This window comes from Maniola hyperantus, chromosome 21 (assembly GCF_902806685.2).
Source record: "Maniola hyperantus chromosome 21, iAphHyp1.2, whole genome shotgun sequence".
NCBI lineage: Eukaryota > Metazoa > Arthropoda > Insecta > Lepidoptera > Nymphalidae > Maniola > Maniola hyperantus.
Window position 1 is genome coordinate 3,942,675 of NC_048556.1, and position 21,773 is coordinate 3,964,447.

General features: G+C 37.1%; 1 protein-coding gene across 1 annotated transcript; it reads right to left on the reverse strand.

Moving 5' to 3' along the window:
* Positions 1-8,782: 8,782 nt before the first annotated feature.
* Positions 8,783-18,717, reverse strand: LOC117992555 (uncharacterized). The gene is made up of 5 exons (XM_034980275.2): positions 18,504-18,717; positions 15,257-15,482; positions 12,482-12,612; positions 11,703-11,858; positions 8,783-10,177 (listed from the first exon to the last, which is right to left on the reverse strand). Exons 1-5 carry the CDS (start codon positions 18,592-18,594, stop codon positions 9,996-9,998), a joined length of 786 nt encoding a protein of 261 aa, XP_034836166.1. The 5' UTR covers positions 18,595-18,717; the 3' UTR covers positions 8,783-9,995.
* Between the last annotated feature and the right edge of the window lie 3,056 nt (positions 18,718-21,773).

The window sequence follows — 21,773 nt, forward strand, 5'->3', positions numbered from 1 at the left end:
TAAAAGTCTAAGCAAAGTCAGAGTGCGCTCTATATATATCACCCTAAGCATTCTGTGCCCTAAGGCTGAGATCTATAGAGCGCACTTTGACTTTTCTCAGACTTAAGATTGAGTTAAAACCAGACAGACTTATGTGAGAGATATATAGCTCTGTCTCGTTTAAACTCTGTCTTAAGTCTAAGCAAAGTCGGACTGCGCTCTATAGATCTCACTCAGTGTCCCCTCCACTGTCGTCCAGAGCTGTCTACTTATACTTACAATACAGCCAAACAATGGGTTTAATAAAAACTGCCATACCCCTTCCAGGTTAGCCCGCTATCATCTTAGACTGCATCAGGTGAGAATGCAGTCAAGGGCTAACTTGTATCTGAATAAAAAAAAAAAAACATATTTTACGAGCTACGTGGGAAACGCCGCAGACACAATAGATATAATATAACTATGTATAATATACGCATATGCATGCACGAGTCTCTATATAAAATTACAAACGATTGACGTAGGTACGTAAATCACCATCTAGCCTCATTAGTCACCCGACTCCGCCCGCTCCATTAATATATCATCACAATATCTTCGCACACCATCCCCGATAGGAAGTGACTTTTTAAACCCCCAGCCGGAAGTATCTGTCAATCTTAGTTGAGGGTAACACTTATAAAAACTTACGGGTCAGAATCAGAAGTCTATTTAAGGGCTTTTTAAAAAGTACTCGTAGGCTACAAAAGCTGTGATAGCCTAGTGGTTAAGACGTTACCTATGAAAGGAGGAACGACCTTCCTGATATCACATTAAAAAAAATTTTTACAAAAAAAATAAAAACCGACTTCGTTACACAAACACTAAAAATTGAAAAATAATTTAATTTATTACCGAATATATTATGTATACAAGAGTTAATATAGTTCCATAATAATACTTTTTGGTGCCGGTGCCAATTAGCTTTAGCTGCGCGAATCGTCTAGACTTCATATTTTTATGAGACTCCACAATGGCACCTCATTGGCACCGACCCCAAAAAATATTATTATGGAACTATATTAACTCTTGTATACATAATATATTCGGTAATAAATTAAATTATTTTTCAATTTTTAGTGTTTGTGTAACGAAGTCGGTTTTTATTTTTTTTGTAAAAATTTTTTATTTTACAATTTTTAGTGGCCCCATGGAATTATGCTATGACTGGTTAAAAGTCTACTGTTTACTAAGCTATTACACTGATCGCGAGCAATTGGACCTACTTATGCAACATGGAACCAATCCACACACATGCCAAAATTGAGATAAGTATACAGAAAGCTTTTAAAATGCACCTTCTATCAACCCTGTAAAAATCAAAATGATCTGACAATTCTAACATACTAAAACATTTCTATGACAAAGTTATCAGTCCACATTTTAACAGTTGTTCAATAAACTAACAAGATACATGTCCCATGGTAACCTGACAATCTAAGAAATCATTGAATTTTTATTTTTTTCATAAAGACCCATACCACATGGTCCCTTTTTATAAATCAATTTTGCAGAACCATGCGGGTTGGTTCTTGTTTGCAATAAAAATATGTCATAGTTCTATATTTTTACAAAGACTCGCATTACTTGGTCCCTTGTTGATATAAATCAATATTTACAACATCTAAGAAAACATGTCCTTTGAATCTGTGTTGTTTAATAAATTTCTTGGAAAAATTATTTATTAAAGTCAGTGATACCTAGTTACATTATTGTGATTCGCTAGTTTTTCTAAATTCAATTCAATTTTTCCCAAAATAACTACATTTTGAGTGGTAATTTTGTTTTGGTATGAATATGGCAACTTAATCTAATTTAATGGTAGATAAGTAGGTAATAATATTACAAAGGCAACACTGTGCTTTAAAGCAGATTAGATCAGCTCGTTGTGTGATTTGTAAATTAATTTACTATTTCCAACAATGAAGAGAGAATAAATATCAGGAGACAAACTATGATTTCTAGCTGCCGCCACTTAATTTTTTTTATTTAGCTTTGACCCTTACCACCTTAGAGTAAAACTTAGCACAGATATTCCTTGAGTTATTCTAACATTAAGAAATATACGTCTATTAGGTCTTTTCGTCACCTATACCCCAAAAGTCAGTCAGTGCATCATATCGGTTATGACTTACGGTGCCGAAACATGGACACTGACAGCCAGGCTAGTCCACAAATTCCAAATCGCTCGAAGCATTTGAAGAGAAAAGTTCGAAAAGAAGTAATTCGCCATAGAACTAAAGCACATATAATAGATAATATGGCTCTTGAGGCTAGCACAATGAAGTAGCAGTGGGCTTGTCAGAAAACTGCTCAACCAAAGACTGTTGATAGCTGCTGAAATCGTAAGCTCCCCAGTGGCGACCGTAACTTGGAAAACGTATATCGGGACGCCCTATACGAGTATGGAGCACCCCCTGTGTGGTGTGTGGAGCGATGACATTCAGAGAGTGGCTACCATCAAATGAATGCAAAAAGTTTAAGATAGAAGAGGCCTGTGTCCAACAGCAGATGCAACTATAAAAAGACGATGACTTTAAGCGTTTAACGTAGTTGTAGCGAATTTATAAACGAAATTTGCGATACGCACTTACCAAGTATAAGATATCGCACTACACCGATGATACTACCTTGTTTGCACCAGTGCTCGTCATATGGAAGAGCTACTTCTCAAAATGAAGTGTTTTAGTCTTAAGAGTTCAGATTAAAAATAAACTGCAGTAAATCTATGACGATGGTTGTAGACCGCACCAACAATAACTCGCCCGAAGTTACTCAAACTCTGAACTGGGAGGCTGTCCTATCCTGCATTTCTTGGTGCTTTAATCTCGAACAATGATGGTTGTGTAAAAGAAGTGAAGCGACTATGGCGATAGCAAGAACTGCAATGGAAAGGCTGAGGAAAATATGGAAAAACAGAAAGAAACATCACAAAAGCTACGAAGATCCGGCTTGTTTGGACATCTGTTTTTCTAATTTTTATACGCTGCGAAGATGTGAACTCTGCGACTGATTGAGAAGAAGATTGACGCTCTGGAGATGTGGTGCTGGAGGCGAAGAGTCTCATTGAACGAATTTCGCACCAACGACGTCTCTATACTCCAAGAACTGGGCATTAAACAACGTCTTTTGGCGCTAGTGCAAAGTCGCATGTTCTTCGGACATGTCTCCCGGCATTAGAGTGACTCCATTGAGCGTCTTGTAGTGCATGGCAAGGTGGAAGGTATCAGAGGGCGAGGAAGGTCACTTAAGCGATGGCCCGACCAGATTAAGTCCGCTGTGGGTGGTCTCGTGCGCGAATGTACCAGACTATCAGCCAGAAGGCGACAAGTGGCGAATGCTCTTGAGGCGTAAAACATCACTTCGTGAAAAGTCACTTCGTGATGACCACAGCCACACTGCCAAGAATATTACGACGGAGCAGAAGAATATACGTGCAATCTAACCATTTTAGCCATCCTACCTGTATTAGCCTAACTTTGTGAGAAGTCTCTATTATTATTAAAAAAAAAAGCTGACTGACTGACTAATCTATCACCACACAACTCAAACCACTGGACGGATCAGCTGAAATTTGGCATGTAGACAGAGCTATTATGACATCCGCTAAGAAAGGTTTTTGAAATTTAAAATAGGGGTTTGAGATTAGTGCAGTCCACGCGGACGTAGTCACGGGCACAAATGACAACTCATTCATGATTTTTATTTCATTTCAACAATAATTAATAGATAATATGCGTTTTTTTAAATTTTTACTATAAAATTATGGCAATGTAACAAGGAACCAACCCACACACAGGTAATTTTCTACAAGGAACCATGACTTCTTTTTTATATTATTATTAAAACTGTTAATATTTTTCATCAATATTATATTTGTATAGATAGTATAAACTATGTCCTACAATATTGTGAATAAACTTTATTCAAAATAACAAACATATCAAACGTACACAAAATTTTCACTTAAACGGCTTTTTCTCAAAACTATCATCGTGTGGGTTGATTCCATGTCGCATAAGTAGGTCCAATTTACTCTTATCCGTTGAGGAGTTCCAGTATCTATCTTCGAAGATGTTCATCAGATCTTCACCAAATTGAAATGGGACCAACTTTGAAGTATACCCTTTCAAACAAAAAAATAATTTTCAAAATCGGTCTAGGCGTTTTCGAGTTATCGGGGAACATACATAAAAAATAAAAAAAAAAAAAAAAAAAAAAAAAAAAAAGATTCCGACGAATTGAGAACCTCCTCCTTTTTTTGAAGTCGGTTAATTAGTTTGATCTAGCATAAAACTTACTATAAACCTGAAACTTATATCAATCCAGTCCACATTTCACATAGACAATGTAAAGGTACCTACCTCCTACCCATTTTCAGTTCATTGGCTTTGCAAGTTATGGGCTCCGACTTTTGTCCCCGATAGTAGGTAAAATAAAATTGCAATCAAAGTTTTCAGACAATATTCTGAAATCGCGTGTCGTATACAGTTGACAGAAACGGATTGCTTTCCGAAGAATATTTTTGTAATCGATCGTTTTGGGAACATCGAGTAAATATTCGGTAGACAAGTTATTCTGCTTTGAGATGTAAAAAACAAAATATCATCTCTAGGTACATTGCTTATAAGATTTCTTGAAATTTGATAAAGCGTAAATATAATAATTATTAACAAATAAATATAATAAATTTCAAATTTCAAGCCCCTATTTCACCCCCTTAGAGGTTGAATTTTCAAAAATCCTTTCTTAGCGGATGCCTACGTCATAAAAGCTGCCTCCATTCTCCGTGCCAAATTTCAGCCCGATCTGTAGTTTGAGCTGTGTGTTGATAGATCAGTCAGTCAGTCAGTCAGTCAGTCAGTCACCTTTTCCTCTTATACATAATATTTAGATTAAGATATTTAAGATTAAGATTAGAAATAGCCTTCAACTTAATTTATTTGTTGATACAGATGTAGGTATAAGTAGGTTAAAACAATTTGCTAATGAAATAGGAAATTGTGTGACGCCTCTATAGACAAACTACTCCATGTCCTTACATGTACTTACATGTAATAAAAATGGAAGGAAGGTTCTCCTGAAAATTGGTTTTTTGATCGGACCCAATAGTTTGTTTTTGCGATACCTGATTACATAATTAATATAGTTCAAAACTGTTTGCACGTTATAGGCAAAATAATAAATCGTTTTTTTTTAAATACCGTCTTTTTATTTCTAAAACTTTTATTGCTGGCTTTCGTAAAGGATTAAAATACATACCTACTATAAAACAAAGTCGTCGTCAACCCAAAAACGGTTTACTGCTGCGGGATAGCGCAGACGCCCCGCACACCCGCACGTCGGTGTCGCAGTCGGTGTCGCAATCGGGGTATGAGGCGGGGGCCTCATACACCGATTGCCATCTCGACCTGTCGCGTAGGTACTGGTAGTAGCTTTAGTTGCCACTTGCGTGAATCAAAAAGTTTAAAGTCCACACCCACGATATCACAATATAATGTTTAGATAGACATTAGGAAGTGCGTTATCTACAAGCCAGCAATATTGAAAGTGATTTAGTATGATTGTACCTAGCAGTGAAAGTCATGGTGGGCGGACATCAAATAACCATTGCGTTACCGTAAACGTCCCAGCCTCGAAACAAACATGCAACAAACAAATGAAAACATGTCTTATGTATGCTGATTGAGGTACAGGGCTTGTTAATTTTCGTTTTGTTCTAAATACATGCGGAGTTGATCACGAAAGTCGGATATTGCACAAGCCAGTTTAGTGAGATAGGTAAGAAAATTACTACGGCTCTTCTACGGATCTCCTCATTACTGATTTGAGAAACTCGAAGCATAGCTCACTCCATCGCCCGCTGTGTGACTTACCTACCATGACCAAGAAACGATATGCATGTACCTGAAGTTTTGTAGGTATATAGGTATTAGGTACTCGTTGTACTGAAATGTTTGATTGTTACTTTAGTTATTGTTATTCGTAGTTTAGGTATAACACTTTTTTAAATATTACTTACTAGATGATGCCCGCGACCTTGTTCGCTTCGTTTTTGATTTTCCGGAATAAAAAATTGCATATGTCAATTTCCGAAATGCAAGCTACCTCTATACCGAATTTCATATTATAATACGGTTAAACGGATGGGCCTTTAACAATCCCGTAGGAACTCATTGATTTTTCGGGATAAAAAGTAGCCCCTGATAAGTGATAAGCTAACAATCAGGTAAACTGGAAAAGCTAGCAGACAGACACACTTTTGCATTTATAATATTAAGTATAGTATGGAAGTATAGAAGAAAGGAACCATTAACTTATAAATGTAACCTACAATCAGCAAATAAATAATTTGTATTTGTATTTGTATTTATAGGATCACTTCGTTGTCTGCCTGTCGTATCTGTCGAGAAACCTAGAGAGAAAATAGGGCACTTCCCGTTGACTGTAGAGGCCTCATGACTCGCAATTATAGGCAGTTTTCTTTTAAAAAATGAAGTGTTGTAGAAAATTCTTGTATGGCGAATATTCTTGGGCACCTGTTAGTTAAGCCATAATTGCGTGTCACAAGAGGGTTTCGCAAGGTAGTAGCAATGCCCCCGTGTTAATGAGTTGCGACACCTCCTTGACCGCGAGCCGCCGCCGTACTGCGATGAGTTCTAGAGTTCCAGTATGTTTTGAACTAAATATGTATAAGTATAAAAGCAAAAGGTGACTTTTCCTTTTATATATTTAGCACAGCTCAAACTCATGGCATGCAGAATGCAGATATCTATTATGACGTAGAAAAACGCTAAGAAAGGATTTTTGAAAATTCAACCCTAGAAAGGCGTACAATAAAGGGTTGAAATTGGTGTACCTACCTACTTAATCCACGCGAACCAAGTCGAGAAGTGTTATATAAAAAAGAAAGTGTTGACTTACTGACTCAACACTCTGCCCAAACCCTTGGACATAGAAAGATGTGCAGAAAGATTTCGTCTATAATGTAGACAAGGAATAAGGTCGGGTTTTTCAAAATTCTCACGGGATAGGGCTTATATTTTCGCCAAGCGAAGTCGTGGGGGTCACTAGGTAAGATAATAATAGAAGTCCCCGATTTAGCTACACATCCATATCCATACTATCCATACTAATGTTATAAATGCCAAAGTGTGTCTGTCTGTCTGTCTGTCCGTCTGTCTGTCTGTCTGTCTGTCTGTCTGCTAGCTGTTCGAGGCCCAACAGTTCATCCGATTTTGATGAAATTTGGTACAGAGTTAGCTTACATCCCGGGGAAGGACATAGAAAACTTTTTATCCCGGAAAATTAAAGAGTTTCCACAGGATTTAAAAAAAACCTAAATCCACGCGGACGCGGGCATCATCTAGTACAGATATAATTCGAAGCACATAACTCTACCATCCAAGCTATCCATCCATCTAAAGCAACGTAAATCAAATTATAACGATTAACGCCATACGAATAGGTACGTTTGTTTGTACCATAACGCGCATTGATGTTTCACTACACATCTGCGGGTAGTGAGCTCACGTTTCTGTACCTATACAAACACCGCTTCTATACCGTTTTCTGATTCTGTGGTTTTGGGACTTGCACTCATGTGAAAACTAAAGAATGAGCGTGGGACTTATTTTTAACTTTTAATTATTCTTATCGACTAAATTAAGATGTAAATTATGTAGGAAACCTGCATAGGTACTTAAGTACTAGTGTAGATTGCAAATGTCTCATAACTTACATTTCGTCCTTCTTCTAAAATCTAAAGTCAAAAAACGCATTAGATAATTTAAAGGTTGATGTAGAAAATAATAGGTACGTAAGTAGGTAGGTAGGTACTTAGAGCACAGTAGCGATTTAAAGAGTAAAAGCTTTTGACAATAAAACAAAATTGTGTACATTCATAAACTTATTTTAATAGTCCTACGTTACTTATAATTTAAAAAAAGTATCTCATATAAAAATGTGACAAAAACAAACTTCATCTTAAAATGAGATAAATAAGAGGATAAACACCTTTCAAACCTTGGCCTCGTAAGTCAACATTTACGGAGATTTACGCATTGCATTATGTTGCATTGCACAAAATTCTGTCTTATTTTTATTTTAGACTATGTTTGAGATAAGATCCAATAAATAATTTATTACTTATTGGTTTTTGGCAAGCTTCCTTATAAATAAGTACCTACTGGGGAGTGAATGATTAAAAACCAATATTTCTAGTCTAAGCAGTTTCACAGAAAAAGCAAAAACGGTTTCGTTACTGCACAGTATTTCAAATGAAATTATTGGTTTTTGATCCGAATTAGATTTTTAAAACATACCGTACGAAGTAAGTAGGTAGGTATTTAAATATTTTCGTCACAGTTAGACCAAAAAGATTTTTTTTGAAAATGGACTTATTGGTTTTTTATCAGATACTTTTGGACGTATTTTTATTTCAATCTTGACTTGATTTGTAGGGTTTTAGAAAATAAGTCCAAATGCCGTCAGGAAAAAAGAGCTCTGATAATCTTGACATTAAGTGTTTTCTTGATACATTTGGTGGCAAGAAGAGAGACGCGACGGCGAGGGTGTATGTTACGCCACCGTGCGATTGGTTCGTCAGTCAACCTTTCAATTCCAGTTTAGTATCAAAATATCTCTGAGTAGGCAAATCCCTTCCACTAGAGCTCTATAATTGATGAGGAGGCTGCGGCGTAATATGCCGCGTATGCACTTGGTGTATGTTCATTGAAAAAAATTACTAAACTAAAAACTTAGTAGATTTGCCCTAAAACCCCTAATTTTTGCTTAAAATGCCGCAATATTCGTTAGTAGTTGGAAAAGTGACCTCTCGTAATCCGAGTTATAGGTATGTTATTGCTGAAATCTTAAGCCTCCTTCATACTATACCAGCGGTAATGCCGCGGCCGCCAGACTTTACCGACCCAGCGAGTATACACCGGCATCATTTGATACCAATGTGACGATTGACGATCGCAATCACTTTTGATTTTGATGACACTCTTTTACTATTGACTAAAAAGTTATGTCGCAGCGACAGCAAGAATCCCATAAATTCAGCCAATAACAACGATTCACTAATTAGTCCAAATATATAAAAGGGAAGTGACTGACTGACTGACTAATCTATCAACATACAGCCTAAACTGCTGGACGGATCGGGCTGAAATTTGGCTCAACCCCTAAGGTGTTAAAAGAGGGGTTTGAAATAGTAGAGTAATAATAGTAATGTGAAAATCACAATTTTCATGCTTAGGGGGTTGGAGTGGACTTCCGCTTCCGCCGTACGTAATCCACCGGCTTACCCCATTGGCGGCTTGTTTATACGGCACGGCAGTCGGCAAGTATTAAGTTACCGCCGCGTTTGCCTAGTACAATGTGTAGGAGCCCTTATGAGACCACTTAAGATAGTGTTGGTTCACTGAGCTGGTCCCTATTTGTGGAATGGGTTGCCGTGCAATCGTCCGAGTATTCTATTATGTCATAAGTTAGGTGTTGCGTTATATTGCAGCAGATTGCTTAGCCGTGGTGGCTTAGATATGGATTGAGATTTTATCTAACCGTATACTTAAAAAGTAAAAGAAATCCGTCGAGGTAACTGTCAGCCGGAGGGCTGGCAGTTACCTCGGTCAGCATTTTAGTCCTAGCATTTGCAACCGCTATTACCGTGCCGGATTTTCAGGAATTTCTTTATCCGCCCCTTGAACTTGAAACCAGTGAAAACACCGCCAAAGGGAGTTGGTTCCAGATATCTTGTTGTTTAAGGCAAGACAAAAGTTTTTAGACAAACTGTTCCTAGTGTTAATTAATGCTTGTAGAACTTTAACTGAAGATATTTCAGTAAGTTGGAGTAGAGTTTTGATGATGATTGATGATAGTATGATTTAATACTGTAGACCGCTGCAATTTTGTGATTGAAACCTTAAAGTCTAATACAGTCGAAGTCGTGACAGACCCTAGCCAAAGTAGTTTTAATCGTCCTCAAAGAAATCTTCTGTGAGTGGTACTTTGCTGATCTGGTCATAGGTGTAGGTACTGAAGAATCGTTGTGTTACGTTCATAGCATAGTCTATCGCGTAGTCGAGGATTGGTCCTCCGAACTCTGCAGCCACCAGCTGAGCGTTGGAGTTCAGCACATCCAGGATGTTGGCACCTATGGAAGCAATAAAATCCTTAAAATTGAGACGTTCTAAACTTTAAAGTGCTAAAAAGCTGTGGTAGCCTAGTGGTTAGGACGTCCGCCTTCCAATCGGAGGTCGGGGGTTCGATCCCGGGCACGCACCTCTAACTTTTCGGAGTTATGTGCGTTTTTAACCGACTTCAAAAAAAGGAGGAGGTTCTCAATTCGTCGGAATCTTTTTTTTTTTTTTTTTTTTTTTTTTTTTTTTATGTATGTTTCCCGATTACTCGAAGACGCCTGGACCGATTTTGAAAATTCTTTTTTTGTTTGAAAGGGTATACTTCAAAGTTGGTCCCATTTAAATTTGGTGAAGATCTGATGAACATCTTCGAAGATAGATACTGGAACTCCTCAACGGATAAGAGTAAATTGCTCGCGATCAGTGTAATAGCTTAGTAATAAACAATAGATTTTTAACCAGTCATAGCATAATTCCATGGGGCCACTAAAAATTGTGAAATAAAAATTTTTTACAAAAAAAATAAAAACCGACTTCGATACACAAACACTAAAAATTGAAAAATAATTTAATTTATTACCGAATATATTATGTATACAAGAGTTAATATAGTTCCATAATAATATTTTTTGGGGTCGGTGCCAATGAGGTGCCATTGTGGAGTCTCATAAAAATATGAAGTCTAGACGATTCGCGCAGCTAAAGCTAATTGGCACCGGCACCAAAAAGTATTATTATGGAACTATAATAACTCTTGTATACATAATATATTCGGTAATAAATTAAATTATTTTTCAATTTTTAGTGTTTGTGTATCGAAGTCGGTTTTTATTTTTTTTGTAAATTTTTTTTAAGTAATTAAAATATCACTTGCTTTAACGGTGAAGGAAAACATCGTGAGGAAACCTGCATGCCTGAGATTTCTCCATAATTCTCAAAGGTGTGTGAAGTCTGCCAATCCGCACTTGGCCAGCGTGGTAGACTATGGCCAAAACCCTTCTCACTCTAAGAGGAGACCTGTGCTCTGTAGTGAGCCGGTGATGGGTTGATCATGATGATGATGATGATGAAACTTTAAAGTCTCAGAAGCGTAATGATCAAAGATTGGACTTAAATCCGAAATGGACTAAGAGCCAGCGCGTGCCAGACCTTCGTTATTTTATCAAAGCTGAAAGTTTTTTGCCTATTGTCCCCAACACAGGGAGGAACGATCAGCCACAATGAAGTTTGCACCATGGTGGCTTTGGGAGATAACAGGTAATAAAGGTGTAAAAATACAAACGTCAAAGTATAGGTAAAGTTTAATTTTTTTATATTTTCTTAGGAATAGTATTAGAAATCACGTCATGTCGGTTAAAAACTTTAAAGAGCTTAACTTTAGTAAGCGTAAAGAAAGAAACTTTCAGCTTTTATAAAATAACGAAGGTCTAGCACGCAAGAAATTCAACCCCCACCTCGATTTTCTAAATTCCACCCGAGCAAAGCCGGGGCAGGTCAGCTAGTTTGCAATAAATATGTCGAAAATATTATAACACTTACTGATTTCAGGGCTGCCTCTGAAGAGATTTGTAAGATTGAGTTTAAGGTCGGATCCATAGTCAGCCTTGTATTTATAGGAATTGATCTTGTAATGTCCTTCACCATTCTTGTCCTTTACAACCTTCTCTAAAACTTCCAAGTGTATGTGTTGATTCCCTAAAAAAAACAGTTTTAGGCTTTTTCTTATAAAGATAAGAGTATCTTTTGAGTTCTTGCTGGATCATCTCAGTTGAGCCTGCTTTATATTATATTAGACCCGAAGACCCTTAATTATTAGAGTTTTCATTTTACTTACAAGTAGGTACAAACTTATAACACTTTAAACATCAAAATAGACTACTTATTGTCTATTTTATTGTGTTTCTTGACATGTACGATGCATTTCATTAACGAATTTTCTAAGCGACAAAAATGCGCGTCTCGAATGCTTGCTGCAAATTCTTTCGCTTCGCTTTAGCGCGACCTGTGTTTGCGCCCTAAGCCTTTGCTGTCTCTTAAAGGCTGTTTTGTGCCGTAACAACAATATGCGACAATACAGCATGCTACAAGTAATAAACACATATATAGGTACATATCAATTTTGCTGACTTGAGCAGTATACGGCATTATATTTTATGCGGAAACAGCGTCGTGCTTAAGAACTGGAATATACGGTATAACAGTCTGCTGCCGGTTCTTGCTACATATTAAATGATTGTAGCTGGCAACCCTGTGGGATGCCTTCATGTCGCACTGTACTGCTCTGGCGTAAAACAGCTTTTAGGACATGAAAAACTTACAGATTTTAATTTTGGCGCTGCCCTCTGTATCCAGACTGAAGAGCAAGATCCTCCCGAGGACGCTGTAGTGCCCTCTGATGGTGAAGTTACAGTGGATGTCGAATATAAATGTTCGCTTCTCCCTGCGAGACCTGGTGATGAGAGAATATTGGTTTAATATTAATTTACTAATTTAGTAATGACTTAGGTATACTTAATATTACTAGCAGTTGCCCGCGACTTCGTCTGCATAATATTACTGGTTTCTCATGAGATTAGAAATTTTCCCACTGCAAAAGGCTTCACTTACCTACTCACTCAGTCTCCCCAAAATACCTAAATGCCAATTTTCATATCTCTAACTTCAAAAACATAGGACTTTCATATTATATCCTTTCAAACCCTATTTCACCTCCTGTGGATTTTCGCAAAATCTTTTTTAGTTGATATTTTAAAAAGAGCCGTCAAAAGAGAGTCAGCCAGTCAGTCAGTCAGCTTTTCCTTAGATTTTGGTTAAATGATGCCGAGACAGAGATGTCTTGTTTAAGAGCATCAATATAGCTCAACCGGTAAAGGAGTGGACTGAAAACCGAAAGGTCGACGGTTCAAACCCCGCCCGTTGCACTATTGTCGTACCTACTCCTAGCACAAACCTGACGCTTAGTTGAAGAGGAAAGGGGAATAATAGTCATTTTAACATGGCTAATATTTTTTTAAAGGGTCATGAAATGCTCAATAATCCGATCGAATTATGTACCTACTTACTTTAGCTTTCCTTAGCTGACTTAAAAGACACAAGTCGCAGTTTCGGAGAAACGCGTAAGCGACGTAATTTGTCCGGCGCTTTAAACCCTCTGGAGTTAAGTTAGTTTAGGTCACTCGTAACACAATTTCATTATCAGTTCGTGGCAACAAGGTCCTATGATCCGCCTATAGTGCGTCTCTAACGCATTTTCAGCTAGAATAGAAGCTACCTACTTTGTGTTCCTTTTAAGTAATTTAAGGAAAAACGGATGATAGTCAGTAGCGTGCAGGTCATAGAGGCATAAATGCACTGCTTACCCCAGTTGTAAGCTCAATGCATATTTTTCATTATGACCTGCCAGTAAACAGGTTCCTACCTAACTAATGCCTACCCTAGCTTCAAACTCTGTGCACGCCACTGATGATAGTGCTATATAAAGGTCGTTCATAATAATATTGTGAGGTTGATAACAACTGACAATGGTGATTTCTATCAACTTGGCGAATAAAATTATTATTCTTCACTTATGAGTTTTTAATACGCCACTCAGTAAATATTTATGTACTACATAGATAGAGGCAAGTCATAATGTTTATACAGCCAATTTGTAAATAGAAGCAAGGCACATAATTTATTTAGATTGCAAGTTTCCTCCTTTAGACCCAACATAACAATTAAAGAAACGAGCTAATGTCCACAAAATGCGTTCAAATATTGTGCATGTTTGAATTATACCTACTTATAACGTAAATAAACTAATGTTAATATTTGTAAATCTACATATACCTACTCCCTACTTAGCTGAATTACCACGAATGCAGATATTTTTAAGGATATTTTTACGAGTAGGTACCTAATTATACAACTTACAAGGATATGATAAAAATATCATTTTGTATCTATTTTCTTGTATTTAACCAATTTTTTAAGCAAACGTTGTGTTTACTTGTAAATGACCACTGCATTTAGTAAGTAACAAATTTTTGAATAAGTATATTTTTACAGTACTTAGCCGTAAGTAAACCTAATGAAAAAAAATAAAATAAAATCATCGCCTGGCTAACCCGCCTCGCAATTCGGGTAGAATTTCTGAAAGTCCCTACTAGTTTCCGACCGAAGCGAAGGTCGATTTCTAGTCGAAGCCAAAGCTGATTATAATCGGCTACTCTTAGTTATAAGATATTATGATATGTGGCACAGTTTGGAAAATAAACGTCTTTTCTTTCTTGCTTTCTATCGCCACAACCTTCAGCCGATGCCGAAGCCGACGATTTAACAAACCTAAGAAATGCTAGTGGGCGTCTAGAGAACTACATGCAAAATCTCGGATTTTAATCTAAGTATTAATAGGTAAGTAGGTATAGTAGGTATCGAAATTCGAAACCTTTTTTTGTAACGCTATTGAGGATTCCAAATCAATCACAATTACTCGTAATACAGGTACAGGGCGGTATGGCCGATTAGTCAGCAATTATTGTACAGATTTCTCATCAGGAAGGCCGTATGCCTACTACCTATGCCCTTAGCGTGTTTAAAAGTATTGTTGGAATTTTCGAATTAAAAGACAATTCGAATAATTAATAATTAAAACCATTCTGCAATGCCTTATGTAAATGTCGTTGTAATGAAAAGTTAATGATGGAATTTTATGATAAGTTTGTTTCTTTTATTTCTCTATCTTTCCTGTTTATTTCTTCACGAATCACGGTCAGATCTAAAAACTTTTTAAACAACAACAACTAGGTACTTAGCTTTAAATATAATGTTCGGTATATGTTGTAATGCCTATTTAATTTTTTTTGCTCGACTAGTGTGCTACCGGTATCCACTTATTGTACGATATTATAGTACTAAGTACGTCAGAAATCTTCTCGCTAGTGCCAACAATTGTATAAAATTTCAACTCAATCGGATGAACGCATAGGTTGTTAAAATGCAAGCATTTTTTTTTAAATTATAAAGATGCATCTTCAAAAAAACATTCTTATTTCAGGATAGTCAATAATTAAACATGCGAAGAAACTAAATAATTATAGGTGTGACATACTTACGAAACTTTATCGGGTACGCATGTACTTAATCCCGTAAGTTTTCCATTATGGAAAGTCAACTTAACGTTTCCCGGTAGATTTATTGTGATGTTTCTATCCAGGTACAGCGGATCCAGGGGTGGTATCCCAGCCTCTGGGATGCCTCTGACAACTCCCGGGATAGCGTCGAGGGTGGCTTTGGTGAAACATTCGTCTGTTAGTTCACCGCAGGGGTGGATGAAGTCCGCTGCAAAGAAAAATAAGTATACTTATGTAGTTTTAAATTTTTATATTATCATCATGTAATGCATTCAAGAAGATCTAAGGAGAATAGGTTCCTACCAGGTAGGTACCTAAATCTACACTAATATTATAAAGCGGTAAAGTTTGTAAATTTGTTTGTAGGCAGTAATCTCTGGAACTACTGAACCGATTTTGAAAGTTCTTTCACTACAGCTACATTCTTCCTGAGTGACATAGGCAATAGTTTATTTTCAAGCACCTGTAAGAAACCAGGGCGAATCGCTAGTAGTGAATATGTCGGAGGATATTATAATTAATCGGTAGATGGTCAATCGACTTCATTTCTTACAATTTAACGGCCTGGTTTTAGTGTAATTGTAATGTCACGGGGTCATTATAGTGACATTATAATAAATCTAGGTATATTGTGAAGTTGGTAGTGGGAGACGTCGAGCGTTCTGATTGGTCAAGAAGTCCTCCTCCAGAAAAGTGTCATACTACGTGACTTATTACTTTCTATGATATTATTACAATAGTTTGTAATTTTTTAATTAATTAATTTTTTCAACGGACCAATGAGAGACGGCCTCATAATCTAACGACCAGTGAAATTGTCAAAATATCATTGCTTTACTTACTATAGTGTCATTACAATGACACTAAAACCAGACCGTTAAATTGTGAGAAATTGTGATTGTCAATCTACCGTTTAATTATAATATCACTAGTGAAATTGTAATATCACTGATTTGACAATATACCTACCTGCGTCAAATACACAAACTGAAGGTAGACGAAGGACTGGAAGGACGATAGATGGAAGAAGACTGTAAAGGATGCAGACCCACATCTAAAGGATCGTAGTGCCGCAGGATCATGATGGATGATCATCATCTTAACACAACGTTGGAGTCGGGCCACTACTGAGGACGAGTCTCCTCTCAAAACGAGAAAGGCTTAGGCATAGTCCACCCTGTTAGCCAAGTGTGGATTAGTAAACTTCACACAACTTTGAGAACAACATCTTGATGTTGAGGACTCTCAGACATGCAAATGTCTTCACGATGTTTTCCTTCAACGTTATAAAAAATGATTCATTACTCCGAAAAGTTGAGTTGCGTGCCCGAGATCAAAACCTGAATCCCCCCAATCGACGTCGCCACCGTCACTATAAAAATATGACTCAAATAAAACTTCAGAATTAAAAAATATCCCAAATGTTATAGGTAAATAGGTATGTAATTTCTTACATTGAACCAGATTCTTATTAGACATCGATTCGATATGAATTTTGGCATCTGATATCGATAGTCGTTTTCTATCGGATTACAGAATTACATAACAAGTAGATAGTTATATACCTTACCTACTTGTTACTTATATTATAATGGACATTACAAAACAAATCATTTATTTAACTTATAGTCCCTACTTACAGGCCAAGGTTATGTTCTGATAGGTCAAGATTCTACCACATGTAGTACCGATTCGAAAAGCAGTTATGCTCTCTCAACTCTCAAGGCACAAAGGTTAAAAGCTCATTTAGGTAATTATTACAAGTGAATATGAAATAAATTGCAGGATTTACAGATACTTTCGCTGCATTCAATTGTCACATACTTATACCTACGCGTAATTTGGCATTGAAAACCAATTTCGCAATTTTAGTGTATGAAATTTAATCCTTCTTTAATCAATATTTGTATAGGTAGTCGTACCTACCTATCTCTTTACAATTTTCATCTTGCAAAACCCGACATTTAGTCGATGTGTTTCAAAATGTAATCATTTAAGATTTGTGCATTTGAAGGCCTCCTACTTTGTGCACTAAGTACCTACACGCAATGTGCGTAAGACACCAATATACTTTCGGATTTTGGCAGAATTCTATAGTGAGAATCTGAACATATCAATGCCAGTATATTTCATGTTTTTTTTCCTGTTTGGTAACAATATAAATGAAATCTATGGTCGGTAGGTAAGGTACGGTAGGGAAGGCACGGCTGTCAAAATTCCCAAGATTTAGAGCTCGATTTTGTAATACTTCGTGTAATTAAACAGATCAGTAGTAACTAGTAAATAATTATTTACATCAACTTAATATATACTAGACCTGTTTAAATACACAAATTAATGGAATCCCGTGGGGACTCTTTGATTTTCCGGGGAAAAAATTATCCTATACAATATACATATATTTCCGTCTCTAGTAGGTTTACACGCTTTTCTGTACAAAATAGATGATGATCGCAACTTCATCTATACTAGACTTAGGTCTTTTAGGAAACTCTCTGATTTTTGGGGACAAAAAATAGCCTATGTCCATCCCCGGAATGCAAGCTATCTCTGTACGATAAAATATTGTCTCTCTGTAAAATGGATTGGCCGTGAAAAGCTAGTATACAGACAGACACACTTCCAATCCAATCCAATCCATCAGCCTGTTTGCGTCCACTGCTGGACATAGGCCTTTCCAAGAGCGCGCCAAATTCTTCACTTCTTACTTTCGGAGTTATGTGCGTAAGTATCACTTGTTTAACGTTGAAGGAAAACATCGTGCGGAATTCTGTATGTCTAACAGTTCTCCATAATATTATTCTCAAAAGTCTGTCAACCCGCACTTGGCTAGCGTGGTAGAAAATTTGGCCAAACTCTCTCTCTGGTTCTCTTACTGAGAAGACCCGTACTCAGTTGTCTGATGGGAGGCTTCGGCCGTGGCTAGTTAGAAACCAAAGGGGGGCATGGTTTTAATAAAAACTGCCATAGCCCATCTGGGTTAGCCCGCTTCCATCTTAGACTGGTGGACTTATTGTGTATTAAGACAGAGTTAATACGAGACAGATTTAGGACACTGGACATATCTCTCACATAAATCTGTCTCGTTTTAACTCAACCTCAAATCTGAGCAAAGTCAAAGTGCGCTCTACATTTCACCCTTAGACAGGTGAGATTGCTGTCAAGGGCTAACTTGTATCAGAATAAAAAAAGTGAGCCGGCGATCGTGATGATGTCAAAATAAACTTACGTATAGGAACCAGCTGCAGAGTGTTACGGAAACAAACAAACAACACGGTCACCCCGAACACGTTGGCTAATGTTTCGACAACTCTGGCCATTTTGTAACGCGCCTATACGTTATGTTATGCTATTAAATATTAAGAAAATACATATACAAGCACAGTAGTGTCGCTCGCGAGGCGAAGTGTGCGAATGGCTTTATTTCTTAACATCGCGGTGGATACCTTATTTTGAAGTTGCAATTAAAGAGAATTTCAAGGATTTAGGCCGCGGTTCTACTAGCGCGACTGATGATTATAGGTAATCGTTGTTTATAACCATCGATATAAATGACAAGATATGCCCAAGCGAACAAAATTTTTCACTGTTTAGGAACCAAATAAATCAGTGCCACCTCTTGGATACTAATGAACGACCCGTTTGAAATCCAGACGTCAATGAGGTTGCATTGGTGCTATAGCACCAATGAGTCGGTGCCATTTTGTTTGTTCAATAGTCCTGTCCATACCAAGTAATATATAAGTCAATGTTTATAACAAACTTGTAGATACTACTTAGGTTAGTTTAGGTTAGGTTCTATGCCGTGCAATCACTACCCATATTATAAATGCGAAAGTTTGTTTGTTTGTTGGTTTGTCCTTCAATCACGTCGCAAAGGAGCATCGGATCGACGTGATTTTTTGCATAGGTTTTAACTATACCCATGCAAAAAATCACGTCGATTCTGTCGACCTGGAGAGTGACATATGCTACTTTTTATCCCGGAAAAACAAAGAGTTCCGAAGGGATTTTAAAAACTAAATCCACGCGGACGAAGTCGCGGACATCAGCTAATTGTCCGGGCGCTTGCCTAGTAACCATTATAAACTAAATCATGTCACAAAAGTGCAACTATCAAAACATTTATCGGGCATAAATGTTTTGATAATTGCACGGGCCACGACGATATCAAGAACTAACCTAAAAGTATTAAATTCTCTTTTCCAAAAACGTATTAGTGGAACCGTTCACTAAATAGAGCTTACATACTTACACATAATGATCGCACAGTAATCACAAAAAGCTAAGAAACAAAGAAACCTATGTACTCCATCAATATGCAATAATACAAAGCGTGTTTTCGTGACATGAGACAATAGGAATTCAAATCTATAACCATAGAAATATCAGGACAAAAGCCAGGAAAAACTGTTTAAAATGTTTATTATTGATGAGCATTTAAATATCAACTGGTGATTATGATGACTTTTGATTTTTTTGTGAGTCTTGTTGCAAAAAGTTCCAGTGGAACCGTACACTATAATACATTTATGTACTTATATGGCTTATTTTATTCTGATCTGTAATGAGTGATATGGAGGATAAAAGGAAGATAAAGAAAAGGTCAAATTAAAAAGAAAAATATATAGGGATAACTAGATTTTGCCCTCGGTATGGCCTACTTAAAAGTTTGATTTGAACTGAGGCAATTTGAGAATTTTTAATTTTTTTTTATCTCTGATCTTTGAGATTGTACCTATCTCTGCACCCACATCCGCACTTGACAATTGTGGTGGACTATGGTGAAACCCTTCTCATTCTAAAGAAGACCCGTGCTCAGTAGTAAGCCGGTGATGGGTAGATGATGATGCCTAATTTTCTTTGAACCGCTTCCAGTTTCTTCCGGTATAATTCCACGTTAACTGCTACCTGAAAATTGCTAAGTACCCAGTAAAGAATGACAGAATGGTTCAATACAATGGTTCACTGATAAAATGGTTCAGTAATGCCAGCTGCGTATCATTGCTCAACCGCATCCCTACTCACTAAGAATACAGGAATTCCGACATTAATGTCAAGTTAGTGGTAATAACCGGAATAGGGCTTGAACTCCGGAATTCCGGTTTTCAGACAAACAACGAAGTGATCTTATAAGGGTTCCTTTTTCCTGTTGAGGTACGGAACCCTAAAAAAAGAAAATAATGGCCGCCTCCAAAACTTTTCCCAAGATAAAAGCGTAGGCATATACCGGCATTTACCTATCTATAGACAATCACTGAGAATAAAATAATAATATTTCCTCAGCAAACAACTCACAGACGATTTAATACGCTGTAATCGCGTATTCAAAATGAGGTAATAGCGAAGTTTGTTCAACGTTTAGAAGACACTGATTCCTACTGTTGCGGATCTGAGCGGGTGGTCAACTAGGTCGTGACCCCCACTAAGCAGGTATCTTCGAATAATTTACATGGTTTTGAAGGCATTTTCGACGTTTATGATGGCAACAAGTGCGACAGTACCTATACGTATGATATCAATTCACTAGCAGACCTGCCACGGCTTTGTTCAGATGGAATTTACAAATATTATGTATCTGCACTAATATTAAAAAGAGGAAAGGTTTGTAGGTATGTTTGTAACGAATAAACTCAGAAATACAAGACCGATTTCAAAAATTCTTTTACCATTAGAAAGCTACATTATTCCCGAGTGACAGAGGCTATAGGTACCTATATTTTTTTAATTTTAGAGATTATACGAAAATTGTAATAAGCTACCCGAGCAAAGCGGGGGCGGGTCGCTAGTATTGTCGAAAATTAAAAATACTAATTTTTAGTTCATGACCACAATTTAATTTTTTTGTGTGATGTAACTACAAACTCACGGTTTTCGCATTTTTGCCTTAATGTGTGCTATAAAACTTACCTACCTGCCAATTCATGATTCTAGGTCAACGGGAAGTACCCTCTAGGTTTCATGACAGACACGACAGACAACGAAGTGATCCTATAAGGTTTCCTTTTTCCTTTTGAGGTACCGAACCCTAAAAATCAACAATCCTGTGTTCAATTCCGATCGATCATATTTTATCAAATTTTTCCCACCTCAGTAGTAACAACAACAGTCCATTTTCGCATGAAAAGCCCCATTGATTCGGCCAAATGCCATATTTTCACCAGCGAACAATAATGTCCAGTGGAGCGTGCATCTCAATTGAGCCATTTACGATCGTTTGTGACAGACGACCATTTTAAGCCATGGGAATCGATAAAGCTCTGTTTACACAACCTATGTGAAAAACCATAGCTAAATCTAAATATATGAAACCGGCCAAATGCGTGGCGGGCCACGCGCAGTGTAGGGTTCCGTAGTCACAATCCTCGAAATACAGATATAACTCCTTAACCTGTGAACCCTGGCTAAGTCCATGATAGTTTTCCTTAGGCTAATTGCTTTTTTAGGAACCCTAAAAAAGGAATTAGCGTTCCGATACGACGCCGTGTAGAAACCAAAG